Source organism: Oenanthe melanoleuca, chromosome 1 (assembly GCF_029582105.1).
Source record: "Oenanthe melanoleuca isolate GR-GAL-2019-014 chromosome 1, OMel1.0, whole genome shotgun sequence".
Classification (NCBI taxonomy): Eukaryota; Metazoa; Chordata; class Aves; order Passeriformes; family Muscicapidae; genus Oenanthe; species Oenanthe melanoleuca.
The window spans coordinates 80700753-80713530 of NC_079333.1; the positions used below are offsets into that span (position 1 = coordinate 80700753).

Below are 12778 nucleotides of genomic sequence, written 5' to 3' on the forward strand. Positions count from 1 at the left end.
TTTCTCTTTTAAATCAAAACTTCTGGTGATTAAAGAAGAGCAGCTAAAAGAAAGAACAGCTCGAGGCTATGATATAATGCACTTAGAGGTCCCAAAGGCAATATTCTTAACATCTACAACCAACCCTGAAACATAACAGAGGAATGTAAATGTTAGGGCTGGACTCTTAAATTCAACTTCCCTGACACACTGTGGGCTGACAGCCTTTGAATTTATAAAGACCTCCTATCTAAACAACCAAAAGAGCTAAAGATCACTTAGAATAATTATTTTGATCTGTACTTGCAAAGCAGTAGCAACCTATGAGAAAGTTTTACCATGTACATATCCAGGCAATTATTTCATCTGATCATATGTGGTTTCATCATCTTAAAATTGCTCTTCCATGCATAGCTGGAGACTAGTTTCATCTATAAAAGTGTGTGTCAGGGGATTCATAACCCACTTTAAGTATTTGTGTATAATCACATACACTTACCATGTTTTAGAATGGATCAAGAAATTTTTCTTCTTCATTATATTTTTTCAAATGACTGAAATACTTGAGTCTTTAATGGAAATATCTTCTCTTAGTTCAGGGTTTTTTCCATAGTATTATTAAAAAAACCCAAAAAAACAACAAAAACCAAAACAGCAGTAAAAAGAAAAACCAACAAAAGAAAATATTTTTGGTTTTCTGTGGATGCCTAAAAAATCCAAGGACTGAGCCAGAGAAATTTCTTTGGAGGCCAAGGGCACCTTAATTTTTTTGCTGTAAAAGTACCTGAGGAGTATCTAACGGGCCCTGTCAAACTGATGTGCTCATTGGCATGGCTACTGCACAACAGCTCTGGGTTCAGCACAGAGCATGTTAGCAGCACCTGCTTTCAGTCAGAACTGTCATGATGCTGGGCCAAGGTGACCTCCTCATTTTGTAACATGGGCCATTGAGAAACATGCACAGTGCCCACTAGGATGCCTGAATAAGAACTCAGGGCTCTCTTCTGCCTCCATGTACTTTGCTTGGAAACACTCAATCCCTCTGAAAACTGAAAAAACAAAAACAAAAACAAGACACTTACAAGGAATTTAAGAGCTTGAGAGAGTAGGCTTTGTTTAAAATTGTAATTGCTTCTGCCACCAAAATTGACATGAACCCCAATATACCTTAAAATTCAATATACATCACATCTTTTATAATAAGGATGTGGATGAACTTTTATTGAACATATAATCGGGTCTGTGAAATGTAAAGAGGTTTATTTCCAAATGTTTCTATGAGCACTAGCTGCATCTGAATTTTTTTCTTTCTGAGCAAATGCATGTTTTACAACAGCCCTCTAATACCTTGGGAGAGTTAGAAGGACACTGGCAAACTTTTTATCACCCTGGGATGTATGCAAGTGCTTCAGAGGATCAAAGTGTAGAAATAAAAAATATGCAACAGGATGAATTTCTGAAGTAAGAGAAGTAAAATCAGTGATTTATTTGGACCAGTGGAGAGAGTAGTAATGAAAAGAACAGACATTTTAAGGTGTGAAAGTTATTCAACTACTGGCTCATGGTAAGCCAGAAACATGTATTTGTGATTGCACTGAAGGTAACCATTCCCAGACTGAATCGAGCCAACACAACATTGTCTCAGTCTGTTGTCCCCTGACAATGGACAGTAGTAGTACCTTGGGAAAGAGACACAAAACAGGGCAGATAAAACCCAATTCTTTCCCAGGTATAAACTTTCATTTTCAAGCAGTCTGAGGTTTATGGACTTCCTCAGGCAGAGGGTGAGTTCACATCATTGATCTTAATATCTACTGATGGAGCTTCTTCCCATGCATTTGTCTAATGGATTCTTGAGCCCATTTATGTCTTTGACCTCCACAGCTTCCTCTGGCAATGAGCCCTAGGATTTAATTATGCATTGTGTGATAAAGGACTTCATATTGTTTGCTTTAAACTGGCTGCCTGATCATCTGAGTGCTTCTCTGCTCTTTATAAAACATGTGATAGCAAATAATCATTTGGGCAGCCTATGGCTTCATGTACATCCATCATCTCTCTCCTTCCTCAACTGCCTTCCAGATTAAGTGTCTCAGCCTAAGTCTTTTTCTTCCTACCAATTCCATTCCATACTTCTGATCATCCCTGTACCTCTTTCCTGTACATTTATTGAGCTCTCAAGCTCTTTGAGATGGAAGGGAACAGCATGAAGCTTCAAGGGTGTGGGTAGAACACAGATTTCTACAATACTGTACTGATCCTGTTTTGTTCTATTAATTCCCTCATTGTTCTTAGCATTTGTTTGCCTTTTTGACCTTTGCTGAGCATGGAGCTGGAACCTTCACTAAACTATTTGCTGTGACACTGAGATCTTTCGTGTAAGGATAATGGAAAATGTACACACTTGTCTTGAGTGTATTTTCATGTCTTTCCCTATGCCCATTATTTTTATATTTGGAAATAGAATGCATTAAAAAGAAAAGAGATGATGAATTCTGTGGGCTAAAAGAATCCTATAGAAACAACACAAGGTGAACTAGAACTAGACACATTAAAAAATACCAGTGATTAAACATGAACAAACAGGAGTCCACAACTTGACATAGTCTTGCTTCATCTTTCTTATCTTGCTCTGACATGCCAATAAACAGTTTTTTTGCTAATTCATTAGCATGTTTCTGAGCAGTACTAAACTTCCCATCTATGGCTGATGTCAAAAGGAGTCAAGACTGGCTAGCCCTCATAGAAGTGGAACTGAAGAGTATTGTTCTGGTAACCATTTATACTATGTGACATTGTCACTTCCATACTATTTGTGGAGCTTGATGCTGGGAAAAATGAATTTCTAGAGAGGTTATGAAAGATCAAGGATGCTATAATGTCATCATAATTACATGTAACTTGGGCATCAGTATTACATAAAAGCATATTGAATGCTTACTTAACATAACATTTGAATAAATCATGTTTAAAATCATGTTCACTGAAACATTTATTTCAGCTAGAGCTACAGTTTAAGCTGCTCATACATAAACATTTTTGGCATTATTTATGAAAACTTGGCTTGCATCCACTTAATTTATATTTTAAAAAATAAGAGATAGCTATATGAATCTTATATTTATAGCAAAAACCTCCATCGTCTGCTGCTTACTGAGGTTTCAGCAGATCTACAATGGTAATTCAATAACTGTGTCTACAATATCCTGGGAGTTTTAAACACAGTTTCCCATTTTTGCATTTGACATTTCAGTCTGTACTTTCTTACTTTTCTTGATAGGCTTCTAGGCACTAAAAATAATTAGTTAGTGCCTATCACGCTATATGACAGTGATGCCCTTGAATACCTAACATGGTTAGCAAGGGTTGAACCTCCCAGGAAAAGTGAATTTTATTGACTCATTGATTCAAGTGCCTCACTGCTTCTGAAGTTTCTGGCAGGAGAGTTTGCAAAGTGGGTTGAAAAGTCTTGAGTCAGAAGCCCAGAATCAGCTGCTCTAGGGAGGAAGATGTACAGTTGGGCTTTGTCATTGCAGCCAGTAGTTACTGCACCAAAGCCATGTGGAATGGGCTTCAATCAGCCTCTATTGTGTATTCTGGGTCAACCAACAACTCTATTTTCTTCATTTCAAAGTGAATAAGGCTCAAACATAATGAGGAGTACATTCCCCGAGCCAGTGGAGAGGGAGCTTAGCATCACATTTCCTTTTATTCCTGTTTGTAAATAGCTTGTGTGAGATGTACTCTGAAAATTCTTCCCAAAGAAGAAATAGCAAGTATTTTTTTCTCAGTGGTGGCCTTCCAAGTTCAGATGCTTTCAAATCTGAAGCTAAAATATCTCACTTCCTTACTAGCATTGTCTTACAAGCTATAAAGCCTTTGTCTCTATATTTTCACACTGAATCATTCTGTTAGATACATAATGTCAAGAGTGCTTGTTAAGCATCCTGTGATTCATTAGCATTGAAGTAAAAAATCATAGAATGGTTTGGGTTGGAAAGGACCTTAAAGATCATTGAGTTTCAATCCCTCTGCCATGGGCAGGGACAACTTCCACTAGACCAGGTTGCTCAGAGCCCCACTCAGCCTGGCCTTGAACACTTCCAGGGATGGGGATCCACAGCTTCCTCAACAACCTATCCTAGTACCTCACCACTGATATAGTTTGATTTTTTTTCCTAATATCTGATCTAGATTATCTGATCTCTTTTCATTAGAATCAATTTCTCTTTGTCTGGTAACTACATCCTCTTGTAAAAAGTCCCTCTCCATCTTTCTTATACATTCTCTTTAGGCACTGAAAGGTTGCAATTAGGTCATCCCAAAGCCTTCTTTTCTTGAGACTGAACTAGCCCAGTTGTCTCAGCCTTCCTTCATAGGAGAAGTGCTCAGTCCCTCTAATCATCTTGGTGTCCCTCTGGACTTGCTCCCAAGGTCCTGTTCTGGGGACCCCAGGGGTGGATGCACCACTCCATCTGGGGTGTCCCCCCTCACCCTGCTGGCCACGCTGCTTTTGATGCAGCCAGGATAAAACTGGCTTTCTGGGCTCCAAGTGCACATTGCTGGCTCATATCCAGCCTCTCATCCACCAGGACTGCTTTGTATTGAGGCCTTAATACAGGAGGAAGGATGATCCTTGTTTAAAATTCTACTTACATTTGGATAAAAGACTCCAGCAATTCCAGAAATAAAGTATTAACTTAGCAGCTTCTCTGTTTCTTTGCTGCCCACTAACATTAGCAGAGATATTCTTCATGGAACTCCAACCTAAAGACATCTTGGGCTAGTAAACTTTTGTAGGGCAATATGCTCAATGTACTGAAACAGATCTTGCCTTCATTCCCATTAAATCACATAAATGGGATATATCTTAGGCAATACTACCTACCCAAAAGTTAGATGTCTTGGTAGCTATGGGCTATATGTTCATAGTTATTAGGTACTTCTGGAGGGTGATTAATTTACACTATTTTAGTCTATTTCAGCCTCTGGAGTTTCTTTTAGTCTTTGGACTTGCTTTTGCTGTCCTCACCAATTATTAAAGTAGTCCATGGTAACTGGCTCAGACTTACACATTTAATCTTTGGTGCTTACATCAGCAAGGAGGAATCCCAGCCAGAGGCATTCTGACTCATGGTATCATCCAGAAATTGTGTGTTCTTTATAAAAACACTCAACATTCTAAGTTTGCAGTTCAGGGGAGTCCTAACATTCCAGCAAGGGTTGTTCCTAGCATGATTTTCTGTGTTATATTGAGTGGACTTCAAGAGAGCTGGAGAGGAAAAAAAAAAAAAGGAAAAATCAACTACAATTTCTGTGACTTTAATAATCCTAAATGCAAAACATTAGCTCTTTCTAGCAACAAAAACTCGACCAGCAGCCATACTGAAGCCATATGCCCTCCATTTGATTTACCATCAACGACTGCCTGGCTGCACACAGAGCCTCTCTGCCTAATAGTGGCTCTAGGCAAGTGCATGCATAATATTCAAAGCAGTTTTGTTCTTTTATTAAAGTTGTGATAAGGAGGCAAAGCATTTTAATGGGAATAATCAATTATATAATGATATTCATATACAACAAAGTGCTTTTAATATAAGTACTTTTTATGTGCTGCTTTTGTGACGGGGGATTTACTTTTGTAATACTTTCAGAATCATGTCTTCTATTGGTGCCAGGCAGACAGAGCCATGCTAGGAGACTCCTGAACTCCATTTAGTCCTCATTCACAAGGAGGCATTTTTCAGTGCAGAGACCACATGATTTTACCACTCTGCTGAATATGAGAATTTCAACATTAAGATGTGTCTATAGTTTTTTTGCAAGAGAAGAAAAAAATGGAGTGCATTATCAGTCTGTATAAAAGCTGATTTTGAAACTTCAACACTTAAAAAATTAAATTTGATTCTTTCTGTTATGTTTGCCTGATGGTTTTCCTGATCTCCTTTTTCCATTATCATCCCTCTACCAATAAGGAAGCTAAGTTAATTCTATCCTGCCACTGGCATTTTTGATGATGGATGTCAAAAGTTATAAACACAGACCGGCCTCACATATGATGCATTGCCCGGTTCTGAAAATTTTCACAAATCTGCTAATTTAAGGAAACACTATTGTATTCAAATTTCTTTTTATCTCACGGATATGGATCTATTTGGGTAATGAGAGGGAAACCAGATACTTATTCCATCTGTACTCTGGATTTTCATTCAGAAGTGTTGCCCTCTTCCACCCATAGCTAATTTGCTGTAGGTCCCATTCCAGTTGTCATGGCTACAGGTTGATGTGTGTCCGTCTCCCAGATCTGGCTGTGTTTGGGAGCATAGTCCTAAAAAGGATGATGAAGGCTGAGCTTGCTCCCTAACTCTCTGTATCTGGCCTCTGCAAACACAGTGGATGTTCCAGTACCTTGCAGCAAGTTGCAATCTGCACAGAAAAGAGCCCAGCCATCTTCTTGTCTCAGCATTGACCATGTGGCTCTACCAATATGAATGAGATCCCTAACTATAATCAGAAGATGTATTTGGGTCAGTGTTCAGGCTTCAGATGCTACTTCTCTGCTATTCCTCCCTTTCTCTCTCCTTTGTTGAGCTCAATGGGGGTCACAGAGGAGCAGAGAGCCAAGAAGTGTGGAGAATAAATGAACCTGCACTTGAGAACATCAAACAAACCCTAACAGAGCATGCCCAGGTGTGCTTGCAGGCATACAATACTATGATCTTTAGATCCAGAGTAATGTGGTTTGTGAATCCAGATGCTAGAACAATCAAAATAACATAAGATATTGTGAAATTTGGAGTAGGATTAATCTGAAGATTAGGCGTAGGTGTCTACACGAGACCTGGGTGTTCCCATTATGTCAACACAGATCTACTCAGCTCAGTTGATGTAGGCTCTGTATAGAAAGCTGGGGATTCTTCTCTTGGTGCACTGTCTCAGGTACCTCAGGGCACCTTAAATGGACCATAGGTGGCAGCCAAGCTGAGCCCAGCCCAGCACTACCTGCTGGGTTTTACACAGCTGGCTATTCCAGGGAGATCCAGACATGAGAGGGGCCCCACACCCCCTTACCCAATGCACAAGAGAGTTGAGCATTCACAAAACTCAGCTGCTAATACCCTCTAGCCAGTGCATATTTAATGTAAAAGGCATAACCAGAACAGGGACCAAACCCAGCATCTAACTTTCCCATGTAAGTGGAGCTTAATGCATCCAAACTCAGGATCATTTACCCCATGCTTTTAGTTCTTCTCTTTAACTTCTCTAAGCAGACAGGTAAAGTAATGCACAGAGACATAAATCAGATTGCAAGATACAGATCAATACTTATTATGGAGTGCCTCTTAGATTCATCACGCCTTCTCAGAAACTACTTAGCTAAAACTTATATTTTATTGCTGATTCCAGCAAAGCCAACACATTTCAGGCATCATTTCTTGCTCTGCCTCAAATCACTAGCACTATTTCAGAAGAGTGCCTTTTTCCCACATATTCAGAAACAGTGCAACAAAAAAAGTTCAGGAAAAAATCCCTCTTTTCTCTAGTTAAAGAATGCAAAATGTGTTCTGCAAAGTCACATGATTTCAATTGAAAAAGCTCAAAAATGTAGACTCCAGCTTCAAATTTTCAATATGCCTTTTATATATGAACCTCAATGTTTTAATACCTAAAAGTATTTGAAATATCAGAGTTATTTACTCACATTGAATACAGTGCATTAGACTTAAATGTATTTCTTTAGCCTTATTTATTAAAAAAATAATGAAATAACTGAATTGGATAATGTTCATCTGGATCAACTGGAAAGCATTGCTGAAAATTATTTCTGTATCTCCATCAAAAACATATCTTTTCATTGCGTTTTTCACAAAAGCAGTTACTATTTTTTTCATTTTTCATTTCTTGGCAACAAAGTCATGGATCTATAATTAAAAACCCACTTAGGCAATTTCCAAAGGATTATTACAATCTTGTCATGTGAAGGGTTGAACAAGTCAATTTACAGGTTATTTTTTTCCCCCATTTCTAGATTCTACAATGATGGCCTGAAAATGTTTAGAGCCATAAACAAGGAGGGTTTTTTGGCAATGAACATGAGGCATGCAACTAATATGCTCTTTTTCTCTCTTTTTAGGAATGCAGTTGAAGAAAACAAGAAACTATATGCAATTTATGACACAAGGTGAGTTACTAAAAGTACTTTATGCATGTGATTATTATCTGTAATAGAATGTAAATCCTTCAAAATGTTAAAATTATTATTAACGCTTTTTTCCCGAGCCATGAAGTAATTTTTAAGGCAAAATGAAAAACATGTTAACCCATCAGACACAATTCTATACATACCTAATAATGATTCCCCTTTAAATATAATGGTTTCCCCCTCTGTGTACACTGCATATGACAAAGAAATACTGTTACACAACCAGCTTAATTTACATGTTATTCCACAGATGGAATATTGCCCACGATCCTGATCTGTGTATTATGAGCTTAGCTGTGTCTGCCTCTGATGCCAGTGTTTGGGGAAGGAGAGAGAAGGGCTAGCTGGCACAGCCTTGGGAAAGAGGATGCATTTAGAAAGACCAGCAGAGCTCTGTGCCCTGGCAGGGGAAGGCTGTGGATGCAGATAAACACACCTCCACATGCTGAAGCCTTTCCCCTTCATGGACTGGTTCCTGTTAAGGGCACTCCTCAGAGTAAGCAAAAAAGGATTTGTGTCCTTCTCAAAGAGCAAGACATACATCAGGTTTTCACTTTGTTCTACCTACAGCTTTTTCTTTGTTACCCTGGATTTTCACTTCCACAATTGTGTCTAGAAAAGGAAAAAAATTCACTTCACTTCCTTCTCATTGCTTATCCTGTTTTACATGGAAGTGTTTGCACTTCTCTCCCCTTGGTGGCTTTTTTCCTTGTCTGTCCTCTTCTCCTCTGTTAAAATTCACAGAGACATTTGGATGAAAATGCCAGGAACCAACATCTTGGTTCTTTAGTTAGTCCTAATACAGATGCATCAGTTAGGATCCTGACTTGATCTTCCTTTAAATAAACATAATATTAAATTTAAGGAATTAAAAAACCTCATGCTTGCCTTCTTCACTCTGTATAATCTCCTGCAAAACGAGGCTGGGATCTTAGCTTGGAATTCTGGCTGCTGTTAGTAAAAAACTTGCATAACCAATAATTATGACAAATAAGATTCATAAAGGTATTGATAAACATAAACATATGGACTGTATCCTTCTGATATAGCCTTAGAGAAAAAAGTTAACTGTTGCATATTGTTTTGTTAAGAATAATGTGCTCCTGACAAAGGGATTTAGATAAATCCCCTCATGTAGAAACTTAACAAAGAAGTCCTATATAAAATAGCATTTCCTCAGCTGCAGTTACAGTAAAAAAATAAAAAATGTGGTAACTCAGTTACTTGTCTGTTTTTCTCAAAAGACTCTGTTTTCATCCAGACAGAGACTTAAAAGAGTAGTATTTCTAATGCACCACAGGCTTCTTTAATGTATTTGTGTTATTTCAGTGCATAATCATTAATCTTTATGATGAAAAAATGTGAATTATAAAAAGTCATGATTATTTCTTCCTCTGCCAAAGTGTCAATGGATTTTTATTTTGATGTGTCTGACTCACTATGTGCATAATCCAGAGGTTTTTCTGCATGAGGAATGGAATGTTGCAGGAATTCTCTTTTAAATTCATTCAGATAATTCAAATTTTTGTTCTATGTTCTTGAATATGAAGAAAAAAAAAACCATCTGAAATTTAAACAGCTGTTCAAGACAATTTGGGTCAAGCCTCTTATTAAAGGCAAATTTCCCCCACTACTCATATGGATTAATAACTTATTCTTCATGTGGCCCACTGAAACATTCAGATCTCCACTACATCAGAACTGTCGACATAACACCATTAATATTTCTGTATAATTAATTGTAAACCAACAAATTATGCAACCAAAGCACATGGATTCATGCAATGCTGCTTTCACTCTGTCTGAAAGAAACAGGGACAATAGTATAAACTCACTGCCAGTTAAAAAAACTGTTGAGTATTACCCAACATCAGCAAATATTACACACAATTTCTGATAAATATATATAGTAAATAAACATAATCTTGTTCTCCTCACATAGAGTGTCCAACAACCACTCCTCATTATCTGAACAGGCAAAACACAGTGTAAAAAACTGCCAAAGTGCAGAGTATTGCCTGAGCCCTAAAGCTTCCCAGCATCTGCCTGTCACTCTAAAGCTCTCCCTCTGCTGAGACACTGTAGGGCAGAAAATAAGAAAGTTGAGCTTTCTGAAGGAAATACAAGTTTTAAGTTTTATGGTATTTTGACAAAATTATCCTCAAGTTTTGATTTCATCAAGTGAAAAAGAAGTTAGGTTTAGCCAAAAAAAAAAAAAAAAAAAAAAAAAAAAGAGTTGAAAATTTTCTTGTGTATTTTTCCCAGCCAGTTTTATTAATTACACCTTCTCAGCAGGTTAAACCAGCAGGCTATTAAAACTGCTGCAAGGCAGAGCAGGTAAGCAGCAGCATGGGTCTCAGCCTAGTAAGATTAATATCCTGTGTTCCTCAGAAGACAACATTTCAACCATAACAGCAATTCTTCCCACCTTCTTTTAGTTTCAGTCTCTTTTGTATCTCTGAACCCTTTGTGATTGCAGTTTGCTTCAGGATGAGACTGGATCTTTGTCAAAATCAGTTAAATAACAGAGAAACCAGAAAGGAAAATGAAAAGGAAAATATTTGATAAGTGATTCTGACCTCAGTCTGTAAGTGGAGTTAAGTTCATTTCATCAGTAAATCCCTTCCCAGTGCAGGAGTTCAGTGATGTATTGTATGGTGTGATCAAATACTTCTTCCCTGATTCCCAGGCCAGGCTTTCTCCTACATCTGCTGACTGATAGTGGTAGTACTGCAAATGCATCAGTTGTGAGCAGACCTCTCCTCTTCTCTAGCCTCCCTGTCATTGCCTCCTCTGCTGTATCTCCATTAGTCCTGACAATGATGAAAGAAGCTGGAATTCGTTCCAAAGTTTTGAGTTGCTTCTCATTCCAATCCCACTGCCTTAAACCATTTGTGTCCTTTGACAAGGGCTGAGTGTGCTCTGTTCCAGCTCCTTCTGAAATGAGATGATGGATGCATCTACATAGCATTTTACTGCAGACCAGGACTGTGCTTGCAAAGTGAATCACTTGATCATTCTTACTTGCTGTGCTTTGTTTCACATCTCAGAGCAGTCTCAGAGTACATGAGCATGAACAAACTAAGTTGAAAAATGCACCCCAGCAGCACATTGCTCTAACTGCTACCGAGCATTTAGTCTAGTGGACCAGATTTCCCCACTCTTCCTAATGGGGTAAAAAAAAAAATCAAACCCAAAAAAGCAAGTGTGTATGGCATGGATATCAGATCCTCAGCAACAAGAGTTTTGCTCTAGAGACCAGTACCTGCTAACCCAGACCTAGTTGATGAATCCATTATAATCCAACTTGCCCCAAGAACTTGTTTCATGTGCAGTTGTACTCATCCACACTTATTTGCATTGCAGAAAGGACAGTCCTTTTGCTCCTTCACACATAACACTCACCTTTGCAGTTTAGACTTATCCATTGATGAAGTGGCCTTTACAATACTGGCAATGCTGAGGAAGTCATGAACACATGCTGTGCCTGTCTCATTGAACAAAATTTGACCAGGACCATAGATCTTAATTGTCCAGTGGCCCAGAGGTTGGAACATTCATCAAAGTTGTAGAAAATGCCATGAATTTTTAGTCCCTGAACCACAATGTTCAAAGTCTCATATTTTACAGGGATAGTTTTAGTGGGACAGAAAGACTGTACATTGGAAAAAGAGCAAGGAGTGAGAATGAGCAATGATGAAGGCACCTACAAGGTTCTGTTCCTTACACCACTGAACACTGATTTATTTTATCCAGTAATTAATTCATGAATGGCTGGATTATTTATGAAATAACAGCATTTCCCAGGCAACAGGCAAACCACCAGGCCACAAGTTATGTTAGTTCCTTCCCTCTAGCCTACCTAACTATTTGCTGAAAAGTGGAACTTTTCAAAAAACAGAAGTTTACCCTGAGATCCTGGAGTCTGGCCTTATCTCAGGAGATACATTTTTGGGAATTTCTTGTATGGACAATCTACAGGTTGTGACTAGATGCTTTGTTTTGCTTTAGTGAATAAAAGTGTCCAGACTCCTTCCAGCTATGTCTTGAAATAACCTGCTTGCCTTCTGAAAGGAGATGTTTGGGAGCCTCATTCCAGAAGCAAAGTCAAGATATTGAATTCTGGGGCAGGACAAGGAGTCTATTTCTATGACATATTTTTTCCTTATTTCTTTATTTCCATATTTTCCACATTAAATAGCCTTCCAGAAACCTGTGCTTCCACTATTTCCTTGAATCCTGTGCCTGGTGCAGGTCTCTGCTGAGTTTCACCTCCAGTCCACTGCCACTGAAGTTTAGTTTTGAGCCTTTCCTGCAGACAAAACCCACAGTGCTACTTTCACTGCAAATGCCATGTCACAGAGAAGTCAAGATGATTTGTTCCTTTCATGAAATGCATTGATTGTTTATAGTTTTTAACATCTTTCAGTCACTGCTAAGCCTAATTGAACCCAGAGTCCCAAGGAACAAATGCTCCATAACCCACTAAATACTTCCTTGTTCCATCAGCTCCAGCCTAGATTATCTTTGTGTTGTTCCCAAGTAATTGGTTGCTCTGTAAGATCAAGAAGACAAATACTTAAATGAAGTGTGATA

The 12778-nt window shown here is 38.3% G+C and overlaps 1 protein-coding gene across 1 annotated transcript in view; it reads left to right on the forward strand.

Annotated features, from left to right (window-relative positions):
• The window catches only part of GABRB3 (gamma-aminobutyric acid type A receptor subunit beta3), a 196313-nt gene that overhangs the window by 66065 nt on the left and 117470 nt on the right, over positions 1-12778 (forward strand). The window contains exon 2 of the mRNA XM_056498754.1: positions 8114-8161. Within this exon, the coding sequence (XP_056354729.1) occupies positions 8114-8161 (48 nt within the window). The remainder of the gene's footprint in view (positions 1-8113; positions 8162-12778) is intronic.